Raw genomic sequence first — 21322 nt, 5'->3', positions numbered from 1 at the left:
TCCTGCATGTGGGGCAGCTAGGCCTCCGGTCTCCATGTCAATCAAGGCCTTCACACGTGCTAAAGCCGCCAGCCAGGCTAAGGCCCATCCTCCTAAAACTTTTTCCCAGGGCCCCTCTTCTGATAAACAGATCATGACCCTAGCTGCAGATCTAATCTCTCTAATCAGAGGTTCTCAGTCGCATCCAGACAGAGGTTCTCAGCCTCCTGCAGATAAAAGGCCTAGGACTGAGCAGACAAGATACCCTGTCTTCGGATGAAGCCTCTAGCAATTCAGAGCATTCAGATACCCAGGAAGAATCCTTCCAGGCCTACGTGGACTCTGATGCTGAGGAATCAATTCCTTCTGCCTCTCCTCCAGAGGATATTTCTTTCGGAGACGTTTTCCACTCTATGAGAGAACATTTTCAGTGGCAGGGTCAGGAATTTTCTGACTCCAGGAAAAGGTTACGTACCTTCCTTAAGTTACCCCAGCACAGACCATTAGCTATCCCTCCAGTGTTGGATGTCCTGGATGATGTATACTCAGACTCCAGTGCTTCCCCTGATTCTCTCCCTCCTGCTCCTGTCAAGCCAGACAGATATTACAGGGTTCCTGAAACGCATAAGCATCTCTTTAAGGCCCACTCTGTGGATCTAGAAACTATTTCTCAGGGGCCCAAAGGAGTGGCTACTTCCTCGGCCAAAAACCCTTTGCCCGCAGACAGGGAATCTAGGTCCCTGGAGAGATGGGGCAAAAAGGTTTATACCTCTTCCACCCTTGCCATGAGGTAACTTAACTGTCTTTTTCATACGTTTCAGTACCAGGATTACTTAATGGATGATTTGCAGAAAAAGTTAGCCTCTCCTGAGCCTATTGATAGAAAGGCATTGCAGGATTTGGTTCATAACACTCAGCAGGTTAGCAATCATTTTCTTCAGTGTGGTTATGATGCATTCGAAGCTTCATGTAGGGCAGCTATGACAGGGGCCGTTATACATAGACATGCTTGGCTGAAAGAACAGCCACTGCCAGACCATGTTAAAGTAAAGCTCCTAGATGCACCTCTGGAAAAACAGAAGCTTTTTGATGCTAATGCACAGGATGTGTTGAAGTCTGTTGAGGAAAAGGCTAAATCAGTACAGACAGTCAAGGATTTCCTCCAGGTTCAGCCACCCAGATTCAGCAGGAATTGGCCTTCAAAGAATTGGTCCTTTCCAGACACTGACAAGTTTCAAAGGGGAAAATACAGGCGTGCTCGAGGTAGAGGGCAATACCGAGGCTCCTACAGGGGCCGCCAATGGCAACCACCAAATCAGAGAAGTGGCGCAGGGAGTTCAGCTGCACCACAGGGACAATAACAATGACTTGACTTTCACTCCGCCGACCAAGGCTCAAAGAGAAGCACCTCTAGGCGGAAAATTATCCTTATTCTCAAAGAACTGGCACATTTTAACCAAGGACAAATGGATTCTGGACATAGTAGACAAAGGTTACAGGTTCCACTTCCATACCTTACCAACTAGACAAGGCATGCCAAATCTGCCACAAAATCAAAGGGCAGAGGCACTCATACAAGTTTCAAAGCTGTTACAAATAAAAGCAATAGAAAAGGTTCCTCCTCAGGAACAAGGCCAGGGATTCTATTCAAGACTGTTCCTTGTTCCAAGAAAAGAAAAGCAATGGAGACCTATACTGAACCTGTCCGCTCTAAACACTTTTCTCATTGTGCCAAAATTCAAAATGCTGACTTTACAGCAACTCCTTCCCATGCTGGGCAAGGGGTCTTGGCTGGTTACTCTGGACCTCAAGGAGGCATACCTGCATGTCCCAATCAGACACAGTTGCAGAAGATACCTCAGATTTCTTGCAGGGTCAGAGCATTATCAATTCTCAGCATTGCCGTTTGGCTTATCTGCTGCGCCCAGAGTATTCACAAAATGCCTGGCATCAGTAGTTGCACATTGCAGGCTCCAGGGGATTCAAATGTACCCTTACCTGGACGACTGCCTTATACAAGCAGACAGCAAACAAACCTTGATAAGAAACTTGGACTATGTCATTCAACTACTACAGACTTTGGGATACACAGTCAGCATTCAAAAATCAAGACTACTGCCATCCCAACAGATTATTTTTCTAGGAGCCAAATTGGACACACAATCACAAATGGCTTTCCTCACAGAGGAGAAACAAGAACATTTACCAGATTACTTCAAAAGCCTAGCAAAGCTCACCCAGCTGACCGCAAGGAAAATCCTGCAGGCCCTGGGGTTCATGGCATCTTGCATTCTTCTGGTACCTCTGGCAAGACTACACATGAGAAAGCTACAATGGTACCTAAAAAGCTTATGTTCTCAACACAGCCACAATCTAGAAGACGTAATACCACTCATTCCATGCCTGCAAAGGGAATTTTTGTGGTGGGCTCAAGCAAGTCATTTAAACAAAGGCATGTATTTCAACAAACCTCTAGCAAGTCAAACCATTACAACAGACGCCTCAGATCATGGATGGGGGGTGCACATGGAGGGCAGATGCATTCAAGGGCAATGGACTCCCAGGGAAATGCATCTGCACATAAATCAAAAAGAGATGTTGGCAGTGATGCATGCAATCGAGGCCTTCGTGAAATCCCTTCAACAAGGTCATCTGCTAATAAGGACAGACAACACCACTGTCATGTGGTATATAAACAAGCATGGAGGCACTCACTCTTACCCCCTCTGCAGACTAACAATGACTCTTTGGGAAAAGTCCCTGAATCTGAACATCCACTTGCAATCCCAGTTTGTTCCAGGCAAGGACAATGTTCTGGCGGACAGGCTGAGCAGAAATTTCTTGGATCCGCACAAATGGATGCTGCATCCACACATTTTCTCACAAATAACAAGTGCATGGGGAAGACCGGACATAGATCTCTTTGCTTCTCACCTCAATCATCACCTGGAGAAGTTCTGTTCAAGGACGCACCATCCTCTAGCCTGGAGAACGGATGCTCTCTCCTTCAGCTGGAATTCCCTAACAATTTATGCATTCCCTCCTCTACCATTACTGACCAAGGTGTTACTGAAGATCAAAGCAGAGCAACCAAAAGGAATTTTGATAGCTCCAGACTGGCCAAGGCAGCACTGGTATCCATTGCTTCTGAGCATAACTCACACCAAACCGTGGCCCTTGCCTCAATGGCCTCTGCTTCTAACTCAGCACAATTACAGGACTGTTCATCAAAACCTGCAAACATTGCAGCTGACAGCTTGGAGGGTTCCATGACTTTCACCCATATCTCTCTTTCCGAAAAAGTACAAGAAATCTTACTGGAAGCGCAGACCTTCCACCAGAAAAACCTATTCAGCCAAGTGGAAGAGATTCATCATCTGGAATGCCAACAAGGGTCAAGATGCATCAGTAATGAGCATATCACAGATATTAGAATACTTGGCAGAAATGTTTCATAGTGGCCTCTCATATTCTTCCATAAAAATTCACGCTTCAGCAATCTCAGCAAAATACAACTGTGACCCACCTGTGTTTTCGCATCCCTTGCTAAGACAGTTTCTAAGAGGGATAAAGAATATCAAACCTCCCAGAAAACCACCAATACCTGCATGGGCCCTCAATTTCATCTTGGAAAAATTAACTCTTCCTCCTTTTGAACCAGCAGCATCTTCAGAAATGCAATTTCTCTCCTGGAAAATGGTTTTCCTGTTGGCAGTCACCTCAGCAAGAAGAGTCTCGGAGATGCAGGCCCTCATGGCAGTACCTCCCTTCCTCATTTTTCATCAGGACAGAGTCTCTCTAAGAACCAATCCTTCATTCATGCCAAAAGTGATATCCAGGGTGTCTCTAAATCAGGCAATTCACCTGCCTACTTTCTTTCCCAATCCTCAAAATAGAGGGGAAAAGCTGCTGCACACTTTGGACATACACAGACAATTACGCTACTACTTGGACAGAACAAAGACCACCAGGAAGTCTGCCCAACTATTTGTAGCCTATGCTGCTGGAGTGCAAGGAAAGGCAATCTCCAAACAAACAATTTCAAAATGGATTGGACACTGCATCAGATTCTGTTACTCTTTCCATGGAAAAGGTGTGCCAGCCAATATTAGGCCACACTCCACCAGAGCTATAGCCACATCCACAGCCTTTCTAAGAGGAGTGGCTACAAAGGACATTCTAGAGGCTGCTATATGGAGCTCCGTGCATACATTTACCAAACACTACAACCTGCCTTTATACTCCAGATCCCGAGCAGGCTTTGCTTCGGCAGTCCTGCAGGGCATTTTAGCTACACCATCCCTTTCTTAGATCCTACCACCCCCAGCTTGGCTATGGTATTCAACCCATATGTCAGGACTGCAGTTGCATTCTTGAAGGACATAGTACAGTTTTGTACCTATCATAAATGTAGATGTCCGATAGATATGCAACTGCAGTCCGGTTTTCCCACCCTCCTACCCCTCTGTAATTCTCTTTTTTAGGGTCCACTTCCCCTTTTCAAATTAGCTGAGGATATCTGTTATAGTGTATCTGTTTATTACTGTTTTGCATGTCTGGAATTTTTATCCATTCACTAAATTTAGCCTTCCTTGGAGGGCACCTGGCATCTGGGGCAAGAAACACTGAAGAAGATGGCGTCGGCTGATGCTTTTATACCCCAGCCGCTCTGACGTCGGGGAGGAGGCGACATCAGCCGACGCCGGACCCAGACTTTGGGATCCGGCCGACCGAAGGGCTGCCTGAGGCAGGACAACCCATATGTCAGGACTGCAGTTGCATATCTATCGGACATCTACATTTATGGTAGGTACAAAACTGTACTTTTTTCATTTTTGGAGAAGGAAACTTGAGACTGCATCTATCCTTAATCTACTAGATGGTAGAAGTTAGTACTTAAACTTTATTGAGTGCTTTTAGGGACTTCAGGGTGCCTCAAGGATTCTGGCTTCTTTCATAATAAGATTCAAGGTTGTGAACTCTATGTGTGCCTCTAGTACTAGTAGGTTGAGAATCACATAAGCAGCTCTTGTTTCCATCCTAACCACACTTGAATGACCTACACAAAAATGCTATTTTTCCATTTAGTTGTACGATGAAACAGTGTCCTCTGTATAGGGAGGAGTTCTGTCTTGCTCTGGGATTATATTTTTAAGATCTTGAAGTCCAGCTAGAAGGAAGATATCTACCTGTGATTTATTCCCATGGATAGTAATTACTGCTACAGTAGTGATCTGTTTGCTTGAATCCCTGTTAGCAGTGAGTGTACTCGTACATTTGTACTTTCCAATATGCACTTGCAGTGCAGCTGTAGTAAGCAGACAGAGTAGAGAAGGGAGCAGCTGCCACACAAACTAAATGAAGCTTTCCCTTTGCATTCCTGGGAATATCTTTGAATGACAGACTGGGTGCTGGAGGTATCTTAAATTGCTTATGAGTTTTATTCTGAGTCTGCCAAGAGTTCTCAAGCTGCTTTTTAAGTTTTTGAGCTTTGGATGAAGGAACAGTGAATACTACAGAATTAGTGGAAAAAAATACAACTTAGTTGTTACACAGAAGTGCAGCCCAAACACACTTTGTATTTTTGGATGTTCTTAGTGTTTCACTGTTGCGGTCATCACATTTGGGTTATCTGCCTGCAGGTAGCTCTCAGCCGGCCTGAATACCAGAGTCTTCGGATTCCTGCATCGGTTTCTGTCTCCTCTTCCATGGCGTCAGGTCGTCAGGGATATAAAACATGCAGCCAACGCCATTACATCAGTCTTTCTTGCTGTGCGGTGCCCGAAGCAGAAGCAGTTCGCAAGTGCCGGTCGGCCGACTCCTGAAATTTTCATTTTCGAGTTTCAGATCTGAAGTCTTCAAAAAAGATAAGTATCCTGTTGGGGATTGCTCCAACCAATGTCATTAAAAGTTAATAATTGTCTTACCTGTGGAAAGCAAATTCCTCATAGAGATTTCCATTCATACAGCATTCCCTGTTTAGGCCCAGAAGTTCAACCCTCAAAGTATTCGTCGTCAGGCTATCTTTGCAGCCAGTTACTTTCGTACTCTTGTCTCAGTACTCCAAAATGGATTTGTTAAGCCATCCAACTACCAGTCTTCTGAAAAAAACATAAGGATAACGACAGAGACTGCATAGGTCCAAAACTGCCGACTCTTCCGTTAAGCTAGTCGCCAGTCCGCCGGTACACAGTGAGGCGCATTCGCAGCCCCTGATACCCGCTACTTCAGATTCGCAGGCCTCTACTGAGACCCATTCGGAGTCTGGTATGCCGCGAGATGCTTCTTCGACTATGGAACGTGTGGATGTCTCTACCATGGATGGGTCCGGAGCAGCTATGCAGGCACCGGCTTCTGGGGGTGTATTCAGTCCTACAGACCTGCATTTTAAATCAACGCCATTGTTTTCATCCAGGCCTAAAACTCACACCAAGCCTAGAAAACCGACGACCAAACCACAGGCTCAGGCCCATATGCCTAAAAAACAAATGCTTAGAATGGCTGAAGACCTTATTACCTTAATTAGGGGAAGCCAGCCTTCCCCCACTAAGAGACCTAGAACTGATTTTCATTCTGATTCTTCTGATCAGGCATTTGATATTTCTGCTCCTTCTGATTACCAGGATTTGCCCTTATCTACCTGTGATGATTCTGATGCAGAGGATTCCATTCCCTCTGCTTCCCCTCCAGAAGATTTTTCTTTCGGTGAAACCTTGCACACTCTCAGGGAGCATTTCCGCTGGGAAAGCCAGGATTACTCTTACTCCAAAAAGAGACTTAAGGAATTCTTACTCCTACCTCAACACAGGCCTTTAGCTATCCCTCCAGTTCTGGACATTTTAGATGATGCTTTCTTGGAATCTAGCCTTTCCCCAGACACTTTACCTCCAGATCCCAGAAAACCTGACAGGTATTATAGAGTACCTTACTCTCGCAAGTTCATAGGTAGGTACTAGGCTATCAGCCCAAGGGCCTACGTATGCCTAGCCAGCAAGGTTCCATAGCTTACGCCACCCAAGAAAGTTATTTTCCTGCGCCACTGTCCAGCAGAGAGACAGAATTGATCCCCGGGGTGTATTTCCTATTTCCCATCCACTCATCAAGATTTTTCTTGAAGAGTGCTAATGAAGAACTTTGCTTGACATAGATGGGTAGCTTGTTCCAGAGTATAGGAAGTCTCTGGGACAGGAATCTATCCCTCCAGCATGTCCTGTTTATTGTGGTGACAAGGTTTAGGTCCCTAGAGCGCATAGCTCGGAGGGATTGGGATTTATTTAGGTGTAGCATGTCCAACAGCTCTGGGATTGACATAGCTTTATATGTTAGGCAGAGATCACCTCAGAGTAGGCGATATGCTACGGAGTAAAGCTGGAGTTTTTTGAGGCGGTCAGTGTAGGGCATTTCTTTGAGGCCAGTAATCCTCTTTGTGAGGTACTTCTGTGGAATTTCCAGCTGCTGCAGATGTCTTGTGAGGTACATTCCAAAAGGGGCGTTGTATGAGTGACGAGTAGAGGGGAACAGTGACCTCTTTCTTCCTGGATGAGAACCCTTTTATGATGAGGTGTGCCACATAGAAGGACTTCCAGACTACTGTGGCGATGTGACTATCAAAGGAGAGACTACTGTCCACCTGGTTCCCAAGGTCTCTTATCACGCATTCGGTGTTAAGTAGATTGCTGCCTATGTGGTAGTTCATTGGTACAGACTTTTTACCAAAGGGGATGACACTGCACTTTTTGGCATTGAGCTTGAGGCCACGGCTCTGACACCTGGCATATCTTTCAGTGAGGCCCTTCTGTAGGATGTCCACATCATTTGGGGACTTGACTATGGCTCCTAGTTTGCAGTCATCTACGAACTTTGTTAGCCAGAGGCCTTCTGTGTTAGCCTGTACTTCAGATAAGTAGATAACAAACAGGAAAGGTCCAGGGATGGTACCCTGTGGTACTCAACTTGTCACTGCTTTGAGGTCAGATTTGGAGTCTGCAACTTTTACAGTGTGGGTTCTGCCAGTGAGCCAGTTGGCAACCCATCTTGTGACATAGGGATTTATACCTAGTTTAGTTCCTCTTCAAGAGTCCTTCTGCAGATCCAGAGACCATTTCCCAAGGATCAAAAGGCATTAAGGCTACTGCTGCCAAAAATTCTACCCTTTCTGATAGAGATTCTAGAGCCTTAGACAGATGAGGTAAGAAGGTATACAATTCTGCATCTTTGGCCATTAGGGCTTTAAATTGCCAGTTTCATATGTTAAAGTATCAGTAGCATGTTATGGGGCTACTTAAACAGAAAATTATGTTGATTCCTGACTGTACTGAACACAAAGAATTACAGGATTTAATGCATTCTGCAGAACAAGTTGGTAAACATACCTTGCAGTGTGGATGTTCTTCGTGTTTCACTGTTGCAGTCATTACATTTGGGTAATCTGCTGGCAGGTTGCCCTCAGTCGGCCTGAATAACAAAGTCTTGGTTCTTGCATCGGGTGCTGTCTCCTCTTCCATGACGTCAGGGGTATAAAACATGCAGCCAATGCCATTTTATTCAGTCTTTCTTGCCGTGCGGTGCCCGAAGCAGAAGCAGTTCGCAGGTGCCGGTCGCCCGACTCCTGAAATTTTCGCATTCCAGTTTCAGAACCAAAGTCTTCAAACTAAAGCTAAGTACCCCGTTGGGGAAACTTTTTCTTGCTCCTTACCGATGTCAGTAAAAGTTAATAATTGCATTACTTGTGGAAAGCAAATACTTCATAAGGATTTTCATTTGTACTGTATTCCTTGCCTAGGCCCAGATCACAGAGTGCCTTGCTGTCAGTTTTGTGCTAGATTTAACCAATGCACTATTAAGCGTAGGTCTATTTTTGCTTCTAAATATTTTGTTTCAAGATTTAATTATCCTGAAATGTCGTCGGTTAGCAATCCAATTACCGGGTGTTCACAAAAAACGCAAAGAAAAAGACAGAGAGAGACCGTCGCGGTCCAAAACCGACGAAGCTTTTCCTAAGCCAGTTGCCAGTTCGCCAGTACTAAGTGAGGCGCTTTCGCAGCGCCTGATGCCCGCTACTTTTGAGTCACAGGCCTCTACCGAGACCCATTCAGAGTCCGGTATGCCGTGAGATTCTCAGAGTATTGAACCCGCGGATGTCTCTCCCTTGGATGGGTCCGGAGCCGCTGAGCAGGCACCGGCTTCTGAGGGTGTTTTCAGGCCTCAGCATTTTTATATTAAACCGACGCCAGCAACAAAAACATCTTCTATGTCTAAAAAACCGACGCATGAGAAACATGCTCAGGCCCCTATGCCTAAGAAACAGATGATCAAAATGGCTGAGGATTTAATTACCTTGATCAGGGGTTCCCAACCCCCCAACCCCCCCCCCCCCCTGCTAAGAGGCCTAGGCAAGGCGCTGATTATGAATCTTCAGATCAGGTTTCCATTTCTTCCGATTCCTCTTCTGATCAGGAATTTTCTATTTCACCCTATGAGGATTCTGATGTAGAGGAATCAATCCCATCTGCATCTCCTCCTGAGGATTACTCTTTTGGAGAGACTTTGCATACTTTAAGGGAAATTTTTCACTGGGTGAGTCAGGACTTTTCTGAATCAAAAAAGAGGCTTAGGGATTTCCTCCTTCTTCCTCAGCATAGGCCTTTGGCAATACCTCCTGTATTAGACATTGTTGATGATGTGTTTTCAGAATCAAGCATGGCTCCTAGTAAGCCAGGCAGATATTATAGGGTTCCTGACTCCCACAAATTTCTATTCAAAAATCCTGCTGCTGATCCTGAGACTATTTCTCAAGGTCCCAAGGGTGTAAAGGCTTTTACTGCCAAAAATCCTACCCCCTCTGATAGAGATTCCAGGGCACTGGATAGATGGGGAAAGAAGGTTTATATGTCTGCAACCTTGGCAATCAGGGCCTTAAACTGCCAGTTTCATGTGCTTAAATATCAACAGCATGTTATAGGCTTACTGAAACAGAAAATTATGTTGATTTCTGATTGTGTGGAAAATAAAGAGTTACAGAAATGATTACATTCAGCAGAACAAATTGGAAAGCATACTTTGCAATGTGGTTTTGATTCCTTGGAGGCCTCTTGTAGGGCCGCCGTTACTGCATCTGTGATTAGAAGGCATGCCTGGCTCAAGGAGCAAAATCTGCCTGATCATGTTAAAGCTAAATTGTTAGATGCCCATTTGCAGCATGATACTCTGTTTGGTAATAAGGCAGAAGAGGTTTTAAAGAAAATGGAAGAGAAAGCTAAATCTATGCAAACTGTAAAAGATGCCCTGCAAGTTCAGTACACACTGGCCTACTAAAAACTGGTCCTTTCCTGTGTCCAACAGAGCCACTCAAGGCAAATCCAGGCGCTGAAAAGGCTCCAGATAACAATCACAGGGTGCTTACAGGTCAAAGCAATGGGGTGCCTCCACCTCCAAATCTGGAGGAAACAAAGCACAACCCTACAGTAACCAAGCACTCATCTTTTGGCAGCCCCCTTGGGGGGAAAACTAGCACTTCATGCTCAAAATTGGCAGTTAATTACCCAGGACAAGTGGGTATTAAACATAGTATCCCAGGGGTACACATTTCATTTCCATATTTTGGCAATCCCAAACGGATGGCCGGATCTGCCACAAAACCTGTGGGCAGAGGCCCAGAAACAAATCATGTCCCTCATGGATATGGGGGCTATTCAACCGGTACCAGAAAAGGAAAAAGGACAAGGTTTTTATTCAAGACTTTTCCTGGTACACAGAAAAGACAATTCATGGCGTCCAGTACTGGACTTATCAATATTGAACACGGTCCTGGACACTCCAAAATTCAAAATGCTGACTTTACAACGGCTATTGCCTATACTAGACAGGAATGCTTGGTTAGTAACTCTAGACTTAAAAGAGGCATACCTGCATATTCCAATAAGGGAATCATGCAGAAGATTCCTCCGCTTCAAAGCAGTTTTTTTGCATTACCAATTCTCTGCACTGCCCTTTGGTTTATCTATTGCGCCCAGTGTCTTTACAAAGTGCCTGGTACCAGTAATTGCATTCTGCAGACAAAGAAGCTTTCAAATTTATCCTTATCTGGACGACTGTCTCATTCAAGCAGAGGACAAGAACACTCTTCTTCAACATCTGGCATTTGTAAAAAGGCTTCTAGCATGCCTAGGGTACACCATAAACGAAAAGAAATCACAACTGGCACCCTCTCAAATAATTACATTCCTGGGTGCAACCTTGAATACAACTGCCCAGATGGCTTACCTCACTCTAGACAAACAAAGGCAACTGACAACATACTTCAAACAAATGGCAACAAAAACCCAGTTATCTGCAAGACAAATTCTGCAGGCTTTGAGGTTGATGGCATTCTGCATTCTAATTCCATATGTGAGACTGCATATGAGGAAACTTCAGTGGTACCTAAAAAGTTTATGGAGTCAACATTGCCACGGTCTGGAAACAATGATTCCTCTTATTCCTTGCCTGCAACAGGAGTTTCTTTGGTGGGCAGAGACATGTCACCAGAACAAGGGACTGTAATTCACTCTACCCCCTGCCACCCAAACCCTAAACTACAGACGCATCAGACTATGCTTGGGGGGCCCACCTGGCAGGGAGATGCATTTAGGGCAAATGGAGCCCAAACCAAATGCATCTGCATATCAACCAGAAAGAGGTGCTAGCTGTTCAAAATGCTCTGACAGCCTTCAAGGACTTACTTCATCAAGGACAACTACTGATAAAGACGGACAACACCACAGTTATGTGGTACATAAACAAGCAGGGGGGTACACATTCCTACCCCCTTTGCAGACTAGCCATGGCCTTGTGGAACACAGCCTTGACTTACTAAGTACATCTTCAAGCTGAATTCCTGCCAGGAAAGCAAAATACTCTGGTAGACGACCAAATCAGAAATCTTATGGACCCGCACGAATGGAAACTGGATCCAGAAATCTTCAGCATGTTAACACAGAAATGGGGGAGCCCAGACATAGATCTATTTGCCTCTCCCAAATATTATCAGTTGGACACATTCTGCACAAGAACTCATCACAAAAAAGCATGGAAAGTGGATGCTCTATCCCTCAGCTGGAAAAACCTATCAGTCTATGCCTTTCCCCCTCTGCCTCTACTCTCCAAGGTCTTACTAAAAGTCAGACAGGAAAAACCAAAAATGATCCTAGTTGCTCTGGATTGGCCTCACCAGCACTGGTACCCACTTCTAAGGAATATGTCTCAGCTACCTCCATGGTACTTGCCTCAAATACCTCATCTACTGTCTCAGCAGAACTATCAAATTCTGCACACTCAGCTCCAAACTCTGAATCTTGCAGCATGGCTGATCAACTAATTATTCAAACACCACCTCTCAGTAAATCTGTGATGGATGTGATTTTGGAAGCCAGAAGGCCTAGTACTAGAAAATCTTATGCAAATAAATGGAAGAGATTCTGTGCTTGGAACCAAGCACAAGGAACAGACACAGCAAAGCCCAATATTGCTCAGATTTTACAATATTTGACTGAGATGCTTGACAAGGGTTTATCTTTTTCTTCAATAAAAATCCATACCTCTGCCATCTCGGCTCATTACAACACAGATCCTCCCCTCTTTTCTCATCCGCTGTTTAAGCAGTATCTTAGAGGGTCCAGAAATTTAAGGCCTCCCAGAAGATCACCAACTTTTGTGCTGGAAAAACTCACCCTGCCTCCTTTTGAACCAGCAGCTACTGCAGATATAAAATTTCTATCTTGGAAAACAGCTTTTCTCTTGGCAGTCACTTCAGCAAGAAGGGTTTCAGAACTGCAGGCTCTCATGGCAGTGGAGCCTTTTATTATATTTTACCCAGACAGGGTGTCCCTCAGGACCAATCCTTCTTTTATGCCTAAGGTGGTGTGCAGTGTGGCTTTTAACCAGACCATTCACCTGCCAACATTTTACCCAAATCCGCAGAACAAGGGGGAGCGGATTCTGCATTCATTGGATGTACACAGAAAACTAAGATTCTACTTAAACAGGACCAAATCTCTAAGAAAGTCTGAGCAACTACTGGTAGCATTTGCTGCAGGGTCAGAGGGGAAGGCTTTATAAAAGCAGACTATTTCTAAGTGGATAAGCCACTGCATTCGTTTCTGCTACTTGCACCATGGTAAACCTGTGCCCAAGGGGATCAGATCACATTCCACTAGGGCTGCCTCTACTTCAGCAGCTTTTCTCAAAGGGGTTCCAACCAAAGACATTCTAGAAGTTGCTACTTGGATCTCTGTTCATACCTTCACAAAGCATTATCATTTGCCTCTCTTCTCCAAATCCAGGGCAGGCTTTGCCACTGCAGTTCTGCAAGGCCTTATAGCCCTCCTAATGCTGTTTAGTTCCATCCTCCCATCCATAGCTTTGGGATTCTACCCAAATGTGATGACTGCAATAGTGAAACATGAAGAACATAGTACAGTTATGTACACTTACCATAAATGTAGATGTTTGAGTGTATTCACTGTTGCAGTCCGGTTTACCCACCAGCCATTCCCCATTCTATACCTTTTCTTTCCTTCACGATACTCAAAAGCCTTTGTGGTGTATTTGCTTTTAGATGAAGGTAAAGTTTATGTTTCCAAAAGTGCATTTATATATACTTACTGTTTATATTTTTATATATATATATATATATATATATATATATATATATATATATTTTTTTTTTTTTGCTCCCCATTTGGGGGGCACCTGACATCTGGGGCAAGAAAAAACGGAATAAAATGGCGTCGGCTGCATGTTTTATACTCCTGATGACCTGACATCTTGGAAGAGGAGACAGCAACCGATGCAGGACCCAAGACTTTGTTATTCAGGCTGACTGAGGGCAACCTGTCAGCAGATTACCCAAATGTAATGACTGCAACAGTGAATACACTCAAACATCTACGTTATGGTAAGTGTACACAACTGTACTTTTTGATGCTTTAGAAGCATCTTGCAGGGCTGCTGTCACTGGGTCTGTACTTAGGAAGCATGCTTGGCTTAAGGAACAAAACTTGTCAGATCATGTAAAAGCTAAATTGCTGGATGCTCCCTTACACCAAGTCCTCCTTTTTGGCAACAAAGCAGAAGAATTCCTCAAAAGGATGGAGGGAAAAGCTAAATCTATGCAAACTGTTAAAGATTTCCTACAAGTACAGCCTCCCAGATTCAGTAGGCATTGGCCTTCAAATAACTGGTCTTTTCCAGTCCCTTCTAGGCCTTTTCAGTCCAAACCCAGGAACAGCAGACCACCTAGGCTACAGTCTCAGGCTACACACAGACCTAAGCAGTGGGGGGCTTCCATTTCCAAAGCAGGGAGTAGTAAGCCACCCCCTTACGGAAAAATGGCAAAATGACTTAACCTTAACCCTTCCAAGCCCTGGTCTACTACCTGCTCCCTTAGGAGGAAAGCTCGCCCTGCATGCAAAAAACTGTGAACTCATTACCCAGGACAAATGGGTTTTGAACATAGTTTCCCAGGGCTACAGATTCCACTTCCACACCCTGCCAACCCCAAATGGTTGGCCAGACCTTCCCCCAAATCAGTGGGCGGAGGCCCAACAGCAGGTTATCTCTCTTCTCAATATCAGGGCTATTCAGCTTGTCACAGCAGAACAAAGGGAAAAAAGTTTTTATTCAGGACTTTTTCTGGTGCCCAGAAAAGACGACAACTGGCATCTTGTCCTGCACCTCCCTATTCTCAACACCTTTTAGGTAGTTCCAAAATTCAAAATGCTAACTCTGCAACAGCTTCTTCCCATGCTAGCCAAGGATGCCTGGCTGGCAACCCTAGACATAAAGGAAGCTTACCTGCACATCCCAATAAGGGAATCTTGCAGGAAATACAGGCTCCATGCATTATCAGTTCTCTGCACTTCCGTTTGGCTTATCTACTGCGCCCAGGGTATTCACAAAGTGTCTAGCTCCAGCCATTGCATTTTGCAGGCAGAGAAACATTCAAATTTACCCATACTTGGACGATTGTCTGATTCAGGCAGAAAGCCAGGACTTACTATTACAACATCTGGCATTCATAAAGAAACTTCTAACCTCACTGGGGTACACCATCAGCGAAATGAAATGTCATCTAGTACCCTGCCTACAGATTGTATTCCTGGGAGCAAGCTTGAACACAACTTCCCAGATGGCATTCCTCACTCTGGTGAAAGAAGTTTATTTGACAACCTACTTCAAACTATTGGCCACAAAACCCCAGCTATCTGCAAGGAAAATACAGCAAGCCCTGGGATTCATGGCCTCTTGTACATTACTAATTCCATATGCGAGACTGCATATGAGGATACTCCAATAGTATCTAAAAGCCTATGGTGTCAACATTCTCAGGACCTGGAAACAATGATTTCTATCATTCCTTGTATCAAGACAGAGTTCCTTTGGTGGGCAGAAGCCTGCTACCACAACAAGGGACTCTCTTTCACTCTACCCCTGCCACCCAAACCCTAACAACAGACGCATCAGACTGTGCATGGGGGCTCACATGGCAGGGCAAATGGACCCTGAGACAGATGCACCTGCATATCAATCAAAAAGAAATGTTAGCTGTACAGAATGCTCTGACAGCCTTCAAAGACCGTATTCTTCCAGGACAACTATTGGTAAGGACAGATAAACAAGCAGGGGGGATCCCACTTGTACCCTCTCTGCAGACTAGCCATGGCTCTGTGGAACACAGCCTTGAGCTACCAAGTACACCTGCAAGCTCAATTCCTGCCCGGCAAACTAAATTCACTGGCAGACGACAAGCAGAAATCTCATGGACCCACTCAAATGGAAACTAGAACCCAAAATTTTCAACCTCTTGAGAAGCAAATGGGGGACTCCAGAGGTAGACCTGTTTGCCTCCCCTCAGAACTACCAATTGCACAAATTCTGCACAAGAACTCCCCACAGCCAAGCTTGGAAAGTGGATGCCCTGCCCTTTACCTGGGAAAGCCTCTCAGTTTATGCTTTTCCCCCTCTGCCTCTCCTCTTGAAGGTTCTACTAAAGATCAAACAGGACAAGCCAAGGACAATACTGATTGCACCATACTGGCCACCCTAGCACTGGTACCCCCTCTTGCGCAGTATGACACTGCTACAACCATGGCACCTGCCTCAGACCCCTTCCCTGCTGTCCCAGCAGGCGGGCCAGATTCTGCACCCTCAGCTTCAAACCCTGAATCTTGCAGCCTGGCTTATCCCTTGAGCTCTTCCTTAGCATCCCTCAGTAAGCAGGTACTGGATGTCATTCTGGAGGCAAGGAGGCCTAGTACTAGAAAATCCTATGCTGAAAAGTGGAAAATATACTGCTCCTGGAGCCTGGCTCAAGGGATGGGCACAACGGTGCCCAGCTTACCTCATATTGTAGAGTATTTAACAGAAATGCTCCACAGGGGCCTATCCTTCTCGTCAATTAAAATTCATGCCTCTGCCATTTCAGCACATTATAATATTGAGCCACCCCTCTTCTCTCACCCCTTGCTAAAGCAATTCCTTAGAGGGACCAAAAATTTAAGATCCCCAGGTGAGTTCCCACTCCAGCCTGGGACCTTAACTTTGTATTAGAAAAGCTCACCCCCCCCCCCCCATTTGAACCAGCTGCTACAGCAGAGTGAAATTCCTTTCTTGGAAAACAGCCTTCCTTCTAGCCATCACTTCAGCAAGAAGAATGTCTGAATTACAGGTCCTCATGGCAGTGGAACCCTTCATTATCTTCCATACGGACAGGGTTTCCCTCAGGAGTAATCCTTCTTTTATGCCCAAGGTGGTGTCTTTTGTGGCCCTTAATCAGTCCATTCATTTGCCTACTTTTTTCCCTAATCCACAAAACAAAGGGGAACGAATACTGCACTCGCTGGACGTGCACAGACAACTTGGATTCTATTTGGACAGGACTAAGCCTACCAGAAAATCTGAGCATCTGCTAGTTAGCTTTGCTACAGAGGCAGAGAGGAAGGTAATTTCAAAGCAAACCATTTCAAAATGGATAGCCCATTGCATTCATTTCTGCTACAAGCACCATCAAAAACCCTACCCCACAGGGGATAAGATCACATTCCACCAAGGCTGCATCTACCTCTGCGACATTTCTCAGAGGGGTCCCTACCAGGGACATCCTAGAAGCTGCCACCTGGAGCTCTGTACATACCTTCACCAAGCATTACCACTTGCCTATCTTTTCTAAATCCAGAGCTGAGTTTGCCACTGTAGTCTTGCAGAGATTAATAGCTGGCCCTAATTCTCTTTAACTTCCTCTTCCCTTCCTTAGCTTTGGGAATCAACCCAAATGTGATGACTGCAACAGTGAAACACGAAGAACATAGTACAGTTGTGTACACTTAACATAAATGTAGATGTTCGAGTATATTCACTGTTGCAGTCTTGGTTACCCTCCCTCCAGCCCCCTGACTTCTCTGGGCTCTACCGCTCCTTCTGGTTGGTATATTTACTTTTTCTTGTGTATTTGCTTTTTGATGGGGATTTACCATATCATTTAATTGCTTCCTATTGTGGGGGCACCTGATATCTGGGGCAAGAAAAACTGATGTAAACTAACTGAACTAATGTAAAAAATGTTAATTGAAATGAACCTGTTGACAGCTGTAGAATTCAGAATTGTTTTGGAGAGTATGGAATTGATTTTAAAACATAATTATGTTTATTTTGAGGGTGACTATTACCATCAAAAAGAGGGGGTTGCTATGGGATCTGCATGCGCCCCCATATATGCAAATATTATAATGTTGTTTTGGGAAAGGAAATATGTTTTTAATTCTGTATATAGTCAATACATTGTATTTCCGTTTTTTGGATGATATTTTTGTCCTATGGTCTTGGACTGGACCTTATGATAATATTGAGGAGTTTATACAGTACATTAACCATGCAGCTACCTTTTTACAATTCACCCATCAAATAGGGAGAGAAGAAATACATTTTTTGGATATAAAATCAAGTAAAGATTCTCAGAATAAATGCTATAGGTCGAATATATTTAGAAAGGAACACTATTCCAATGCTTATTTACATTTTGATAGTGACCACCCTTATCAACTTAAAAAGAATATTGTAAAGGGACAAATGATTAGAATGGCCAGATGATTTCTGATGATGCAGAATTTTTGGATGAAATCAACAATGTAGAAAAAATGTTTTGTGGAAGAGGTTATCCTGTAGAATTCATTAGTCCTATAAAAGAATATGTAATTCTAGGAAGAGGTAACAAATATATTCCTCTTTTGACAAAAGGTGTTTCTTTAGAGACTATGTTTAGGATAAATAATACGACCAACAGTTCTAGCACACAGGATTTAGTTGTCATAGATTCTACACCTTACTTGACATTTACATATCATCAAGGTATAGGGTGGTTGAAAAAAAGTATCAACGATACTTGGGAAATGTTTAGGAATATGGCAACTAAAACAGATGTATTTCAATGTAATATAAAATATAGTTTTAGAAGGAACAAAAACATCAAGAATGTTATTGAACAAGAAAAAACTACACATGGTGGAGCTAACAAGAGACATGGCACTTTTAGATGTGCACAATGTTCCTATATTGCTGGATTGAAGGAAGTAAGAATACCGAGTCTAGATATAATAATCAAAGCTAAAAAATATAATAGTTGTTATGCTAAAGGAGTAGTGTATTTAGCATTTTGTAAGGCTTGTTGGTGTTATTACATAGGTAAAACCGAACGCCATCTTAGAACTAGAATATATGAACACATTAGGGATATTCATAAAAACAATGAGAACAATACATTATGTAGGCATGCACTGATATGTAAACAAGCTGATTTTAAGTTTTGGGTGTTAGAAGAAATTGAACCCACAGATAGAGGAGGTGACTGGGAGACGAGGTTAGAGTACAGAGAAATGATCTGGCAACTAAGACTAGATGCATGCAGTGGTAAGGGACTTAATGACCATATATCTATAACTCCGGCATTAAAACTATTGGCAATGGATCCTAAGAAATGTAAAATGTAATACAGGGAATTTTTAATTAATTTTTAATTAATTTTTATCAATATTTTAATTAATTTATTAATTCCTTACTTATTTAATTTTAGCATATATTTATATATAGATATGGCTTTTTAAAAATAAATATAGGTTATAGATCAAGTCATATATTTATGTTTTTATAATATTTATATATTCATATATTTTCTATATTTATTAGTACAACAATAGTATATATCTCAATATTTATTTTCAATTTCTACTGTTCAATGGTCTACAGTGTCATGTATTTTCCTTCCAATACTGAATATATATATATATATATATATATATATATATATATATATATATATATATTTATATATATTTTTATATATATATTTTTTATACATTGTTCATTTTGTTTTACCTCGTTTTACAGTTTATCGGAATGTATTTTCCTGGTAGTTTGTGTAGGTTTTCAATGGAAGCTAGCCCTTTAACAATCAACAATTAATTACATAATTAAAGATGTTGTTTTGTTCAACCAATGGTTCACAAATACTGTGTTATGAAATGATGGATTTTCAAAGGCAATTGGATTCTGAAGAAGTCTCCACAAGGAGATGAAAGCGCTTAATCAGTTACCTTTTGTTTTATGATTTTTTGTATTTAAATAAATATTTTTATTCTAAAACCATCCGTTTACTCTGGATTATTATAAGACCAGTTTGGTTCGTGGGTATACAAGACAGCCTTCATTGTACCGGAGCTGCGTTGTGGATTTATGTTTTGTAATTGCTTCCTATTGTGGGGGCACCTGATATCTGGGGCAAGAAAAACTGATGTAATGGCTTCGGCTGCATGTTTTATACCCCTGACTTCCTGATGTCATGGAAGAGGAGACAGCATCCGACGCAGGAATCCGAAGACTCTGGTATCCAGGCCAGCTGAGGGCTACCTGCAAGCAGATAATCCAAATTTGATGACTGCAACAGTGAATACACTCGAACATCTACATTTATGGTAAATGTACACAGCTGTACTTACTTTTAATAGCTTAAGAAACATCTGAACTTGACTGTATCAGGTATTTAAAAGCATTTTAAACTTTTTATATTTGAAATTTCAGACATTTTGAGGCACCAGTTTCAAATGCCTGATTTTAATTTTTGGTTTGTGTCAAAATAATTGTGATTTGTAGATTACTTCCTGTACCTATGGTTGGATTTAAGGAGCTGCTGCGAAGGTTAAAGGTCCAAGACCAGATGACCAAACAACATCAAGTTAGACTGGATGTGAGTACTTGCATTTGCTTTTGTAGTTTTGTGCCATCCATTGATTTGATCTTGGTATTCTCATATTTAGTTGAAAATTAAAGAGCTGTTGTCATCCATTTGTCATTGCTGTTATCATTAATCCTCATCAATTTTGTTGTTACCATCCATCTGTTGTATAGATAGAAGCAGTTTGTCTCCCTACATGTACTACTTGTGTTTTCCTTTTTAGTTTCTCAACACTAACATTTGATGTGAAAAATTAGTTTTGTGTTATATCTTTATGACTCTGCCACTGCTTAGCAAACCAGAGAGTTTGCCAAATGCCAGTGCATCTTCCATATTACTGGCACCAGCCCTCATTTCCATGTTCTGCTTTACCTGGCAGGTATTGCAGTTCAGAAGCCTAGTATGCATGCAGGAAGCTTACTGAAAAAGGCCACAATTGCAAATATTTAAATGCGTTAAAAACAAGCTAAAAGTGTAACAACATCTGGGAAAGAGTCTTTCTTGTTCATAGGTACTTTACTGTAGCCTATTGATCTCTGAGAATCTTAAGAAGCCTAGCCTTACATTCTTTTGGTAGTTTTTAGCCCTTATCTTTTGCACATGAATGCCTGCATTCTAAAGACATGTTTCTGGAGCATTTCTCCCCGGGCCTCTGCTGAAAACAGGATCTGTGGAACCTAGTCGGACTTTCCCAGTCAACAAATGTTAAATAAAATAAATAAATATGAATAACCTAGAGGTGGGCAGAACAAGGATGTGTTGGGACATGTACTTGTTCATAGGTTCATACTAGGCTATCTGGCCTAGGGCATTTACAAGCCTAGCCAGAGTGTGTTTGGCTATTGCCACCCATTGAATTGAGTTTACTGTGCCCTTTTTTAGGTTAGTTTACTGTGCCTCTGTCTAGTAGTGACACAGAAGTAATCCCCGGGGTAAACCTACGATCTCCCATCCACTCGTCAAGATTCCTCTTGAAGAGAGAGAGTGAGGGGCTCTGCCTAACATGGACCGGGATTCTGTTCCAGAGCGAAGGGAGCCTCTGGGTTATGAATCTGTCCCTCCAGCATGTCCTATTTATTTCTG

General features: G+C 43.0%; 1 protein-coding gene across 3 annotated transcripts in view; it reads left to right on the top strand.

Moving 5' to 3' along the window:
• NUP54 (nucleoporin 54) overlaps window positions 1-21322 on the top strand; it is a 1988420-nt gene that overhangs the window by 1655659 nt on the left and 311439 nt on the right. For all 3 annotated transcript variants that reach the window (XM_044061229.1, XM_044061231.1, XM_044061230.1), the window contains one exon: window positions 20158-20251. In XM_044061229.1, coding sequence (XP_043917164.1) covers window positions 20158-20251 — 94 coding nt within the window. The remainder of the gene's footprint in view (window positions 1-20157; window positions 20252-21322) is intronic.

Source organism: Protopterus annectens, chromosome 2.part0, assembly GCF_019279795.1.
Source record: "Protopterus annectens isolate FY-2018-M chromosome 2.part0, PAN1.0, whole genome shotgun sequence".
Lineage (NCBI taxonomy): Eukaryota > Metazoa > Chordata > Ceratodontiformes > Protopteridae > Protopterus > Protopterus annectens.
This window is presented reverse-complemented; position numbering and strand designations above follow the sequence as displayed.